This window comes from Chinchilla lanigera, unplaced genomic scaffold (genome assembly GCF_000276665.1).
Source record: "Chinchilla lanigera isolate Chin_1 unplaced genomic scaffold, ChiLan1.0 scaffold00035, whole genome shotgun sequence".
NCBI lineage: Eukaryota > Metazoa > Chordata > Mammalia > Rodentia > Chinchillidae > Chinchilla > Chinchilla lanigera.
The window spans coordinates 1779248-1784407 of NW_004955436.1; the positions used below are offsets into that span (position 1 = coordinate 1779248).

At 49.6% G+C, this 5160-nt stretch overlaps 1 protein-coding gene across 1 annotated transcript in view; it reads right to left on the minus strand.

The window, feature by feature from the left end:
* The window catches only part of LOC102012123, a 6532-nt gene extending 6212 nt beyond the window's left edge, over positions 1–320 (minus strand). The window contains exon 1 of the mRNA XM_013516581.1: positions 43–320. Coding sequence (XP_013372035.1) covers positions 43–320 — 278 coding nt within the window. The remainder of the gene's footprint in view (positions 1–42) is intronic.
* Between the last annotated feature and the right edge of the window lie 4840 nt (positions 321–5160).

The window sequence follows — 5160 nt, forward strand, 5'->3', positions numbered from 1 at the left end:
TCACCCAGGGCCGGCGCACGAGCGAGGACGCGGCCTGCACACCCCGGTCCCCGCACACCCCGGTCCCCGCACACCGGGCTCGGCGCCGGGGCTTCCTGGGTCCGAGCTGCAGCACCGGCCGGTTGCGGCGCTTGCTGCAAGCCCGCGGCTCCGGAGGGGTGCACCCAGAGGCCGCGGTGCTTGAAAACACTTTCCTGACATCTTAAAACTCCATCTACCTTTTTAAATTGTACGTTTTTCTTTAAATTGGAGAAACCACTGGCTTCCTGTTTCCTCTGTGGACTGGAGGTGACAGTGCTCTGGGGTGGGGCTGGCTCCATCTTCCCAAGACACTGGCCCGGCCTCCATGGGTGGAGAAGTACAGAATGCCGGGAGCGCTGCCCGCGTCCGGGCTCAGCACAACGTGAGCCCCCAGCCCACTGCTGGGTCCAAGCGGCAAGCCCTGCATGGAGCAGGAAACCGCAGCGTCCGTATCTCTGCTCTCCAGGAGACAGGATTTACTTCTAGTTACTTTCACAAGTTTTTCTTTCAAACTCCTAAGCGCGACCACGAGTTGACCCAGTACTACAAAGCTAATCTCTTTCCCACGATTTTCTAAAATGGGCTTTCCTTGCTGTCCACAAACACACGAATCATCTTCGTAGCTCCGTGTCTCTTCCTTTCTACTTAGAAAATTTGAATTTCAGCCGGGCGTGGTGGCGCATGCCTGTAATCCCAGCACTTGGGAGGCTGAGGCAGGAGGATCATTGTGAGTTCGAGAACAGTCTGGACTACAAAGTAAGCTCAAGGCCAGCCTGAACTGCATAGGGAGACCCTGTCTCAAAAGACCAAAAAAAAAAAAAAAAAAAAAAAAAAAGAAAATTCGAATTTCAACCTTATGTCTTTGTAAATTTGCCCTATGCCTATATTCTCCGTGAGACCATTTCCAACTATTCTTGGTCTTATAGCTCTCCGATTTGCTCTATTTCTGTAGCACTTGTTCTCCAAACCATATAATTTAGCATTAATTACATAGTGTGTCACACTATTTGCTTTTGTGTTAATGTCTTAGTTTTTTATTTTGCAACTAAATTACAAGCATCGTAAGTCACTTCACATTTCTGACTTTACAGATTCAAAAACCTGTTCCAAATATAGAGAAAAACTCGGGCCTCCAGGTTAGCCTGTTTCAGAGTCCAGGTTAGGCCTTGTTTAGCACTCAGCTCTCAGCCTTCTCCCACCTTGCTCTTTTGTTTCCTTTCATTGGTGCTCTGATTCTTTTTTTTTTTTTTTTTTTTTTTTTTTTTTTTTTTTTGTGCTCTGATTCCGGAACATTTTCTCCAACACCCTTATTTTAATTTTTCTGAGAATCCTGTTTCTCTCTCTTAGATGTTGATAAATATTCATTTCACTGGATGAATATATTAGCTATGTGAACAGACCTCCAACTGTTCTTGTAAAATATAATGGGACATGGAATATTTTGACCCTGTGGAGTTTTATAGATGAGTTATTATAGTTTACTGTGGTAAACTCTGACAGATTGAATCTGTTAATAAATAGGGACTCTCTTGTTCATGAGTATCTTATGAGAATTCTTAGGGAACTCAGTTCTAATTTTATTGTTTAAAAAGTCATTCTCTTGCTAGTTCCACTCCTAGATGTCATTCCTTCATTTATCTCAAGGGTCCTAGTTCATTAAGCATTATACAATGCTGACTTAGTATTTATAGACTGACAGCTGGTAAAAATATAGTACTGCATTATGTCTAAAGCACCACTTATCAAGTAAAAAAAATAATATATCTATGGTTGCTATTTCTAAATACACCTGAGGGTCATCAGCCCATCTCAGAGTCCATCCATCTCACTTAGAGCTAGGGCTCTGTCTCTAACCTAAGTCTAAGCATGGTCATGTGACCCGATAGGGGAACTTTGTTCTCCATAACCGGAAGTAGGAAGTCCTGCTTGAAAGTAAGAGCTCCACCTAGAGGTGCAACTCCGGAACTACGCATACCATTGCTCCAGGTTCCTTTCTCTTAGCACACCATTGCTCCAGGCTCCTTTCCAACTGCAGTGCTTCCCATGGGCGGGTTCTTGGGACATTTCCACTCTTTCAGTGTTTGTTTTCCACCCAAGTTTTAGGTCAGAAGAGAACAGAAGAATAGAGGGTTCTGGATGAGGTGGGGAAGGCCTCTCAGGAGAGTACACTTCAGGTCTGCAGCTGACCCAGGTCCAGCCAGCCAAGGGACAGAGCTGTACCACGTGGCCATTGCTGGTTGCAAGGAGGTGAAGACAGGTGATTATTTTTTACGTGGGGTGCCATGGCCCCAACCAAAACCTCTTTAGAGGGAAGAAGAGCAGAAGGGTGCGGGCCAGACACCCACCCTAGCAGTGTCTGCACAGAGGAGAACTAGAGTCAGCTCCTCACAAGCACTGAGCACTCTGCTCAGGGCTCCCGCACGCCACAAGGTTAAGACTGTGTGGCTGGGCCGCGCAGGTCTGAGCAGAGTCAGAAGCAGGCAGACAGTCCTGCCGATCCAGGCATCTGCTGATCCAGCTCAAATTCTCCTCATCGTGGCCCAGAGAGTGCACCAGGGCTCCTCACGGTGCACGGAGGAGGCGGCATTAGTTTTCGCTGCCAGCAACAAAATGCCACAGAGAGGACGGGTTTTAAGGAAAGGGATTCTGGTTTGTAGTTCTGGAGACCCAAGGCTGAAGGGCCACCTCTGGGGATGGCCTCAGTGGCACAGTGCAGGCGTGGCACAGGTCACCACATGGCTAGAAACAGTGTGTGTGTGCCCCCACCCCTGTCTCCACCGTTTCTTCCTCCTCCTCCCCTCCTCTTCCTCTTCCTCCTCCTTCTCCCCACCCCTCAATCTCTCTCCGCCTCCTTCTAAAGCCAGTGGTGTCCAGGCATTGGGGCTCCACCCAACCTTACCTTATTCTGCTCACCTCCCTAGCACCCTCCCACAGTTGGATTCAGTCTCTCCCTTCCTAGTACCTCACCCTGGGGATCAAACTCCAACACAGACCCTTGGGGACACACTTGAGCCATAGCCAAACCACAGCAGACACCTGGAGAAAATCGTTGATTCTACTTCAAGGGGCAAAATTCAACACATAGTTTAAAAATTTTTTTGCTTTTGCCAAACATTACATTTAGTTTATGGGTATCTCCTGCCACCTGCCGTTCGAACTTGGTATCGGCTGTGGTCGTCAGATAAATGGATACAGAAGCGTGGTTCATTCACACAGTGGGAGTCACTCTGCCTTAAAAAGGAGGGAAGTTTTAAATACGCTGCAGCTGGAGGGACCTTGCAGACATCACGCTAAGTGAAGCGAGCCTGGCACAGAGGTGGCAGTGCTGCGTGACTCCACTCACGCACGGCTCCTAGAACCCGCCGGGTGAGGAGACAGGAAGCAGACTGGGTGTGCAGGACAGAGGGTGGGGAGTTAGTGCTCACTGGGGAAAGGTTTCAGCGGAGCAGGAGGAGGCGTTCGGGGTGGGGGAGACAGCTGTACAAGAGCGTGACACACTCAGTGCCACAGACGGCACATTACGTGGTCAAATGGTAAACTGTGTCACGTGCATGCCGCCACAGTGGGAAGCACACGAGTACTGGGCTCTGGGCTGTGAGCAGGCCTAGCCTGGCACACAGGGCTGGGCACATTCACTCGCACTGCCGGGCAACAAGCCGCTCAGGGTCTGTGGGTCTCCTGCTCCCAGGACAGCAGGCGCCTTGTACTCCTGCGCTGACTGTCACCGTCTCCTCACGGTGAAGTCGGGGGACAGCGTCTGGGAAGCAGCAATGCAGTGTCTGAAAAGCCCATGGCTGTTTCTGCAGCAGGGAAGGAGCGAGGAAGGGTGATTCAGCCGGTTCCTACTTCTGCATAACAGCTTTCTCTTGCTATATGGAGCTGAATATTTTCACTACAAGAAGTAGTTTTTGGCCAGGTGTGGTGGTGCATGGCTGTAGTCCTAGCACTCAGGAGGCTGAGGCAGGAGGATCACCATGAGTTCAAGGCCAGCCTGGGCTACATAGTGACTTTAAGGCCAGCCCATGAGACCTTGTCTCAAAAAAGTAGTTTTTGACTGTTTAACATCCCTAGAAAAATAAAAATAGTTACTTCCATGGTTTTTTTTTAGCAGTTTTAGAACATAGCAAAATGACAAGGCTATTTATATAGATATATTATTTTAACCATTCAAGATCATATATTCCAAAATTTATAAATAAACTTTATTTATTCTGAGAGAAAACTGTTGGAGACCTCCTGCATCCACAGGGTCAGAGTGTCATACTTAAAGTGGACAGGTCGTTTATTATGACTTCCACCTTGTTTATGTTTAAATAATTTTTAAAACTTCCAGGACAATATTTTTAGTTTTGTGGTCTTTGAAAGTTTCAGGCCGAGCATGGTGACACACGCCTGTAATCTCAGCAGTTGGGAGGCTGAGGCAGGAGGATCGTTGCGAATTAGAGGCCACCTTGGGCTACAAAGTGAGCTCAAGACCAGTCTGAACTGCATAGGGAGGCCCTGTCTCAAAAAGACAAAAAAAAAAAAAAAAAAAAAAAAAAAAAAAGAAAGAAAGAAAAGTAAAAGAAAGTTTCAGAAAAGGTCCCTGTCACCTTTTCCCCTTTCAGTTTGACTGGCGTCCACCAGCACTTGGGATCCAGAGCGTCCGCACTTCGGTCCCCTGAGAGAGGCCTGGACCCGAACCACCCTGAGGAGAAACCCCAAGTCCGTCTTCCACAACGGCGACTGCAGCCCTTTCTCATGACTTGGGGTAGACGCACTATTTTTACAGGAAGTCTGTGGAAATGGTGAAAACCGCGTTGAGGAGGATACTTAAAATATCAGACAAGACGGAAGACGGCGGACGGACTCACAGCACCCGTGGAGGACGTGGCTGGGGCGGCGGGAGCAGATGATTTCTGGTAAACTAAACTGCCAACTGCCGGAGAGGGCGCTTGCCCGCAGCCTTCCTCCCACCGACCGCGGCTCGCGAGGGAGAGGCAGCAGCTTCACTCCCTGCCTGCCTGGCGGGGAGCGTCCCGCGCGGCGAGCGAGCCCCGGCCGTGAGCGCCCCACGGAGGGAAGCGTGTCCGCTCGCGGTCTCCGCGTCCACCCTGTTGCCCGGGCGGGTGGCAGCCGCGGGGCGGAGCGACGCGGGCA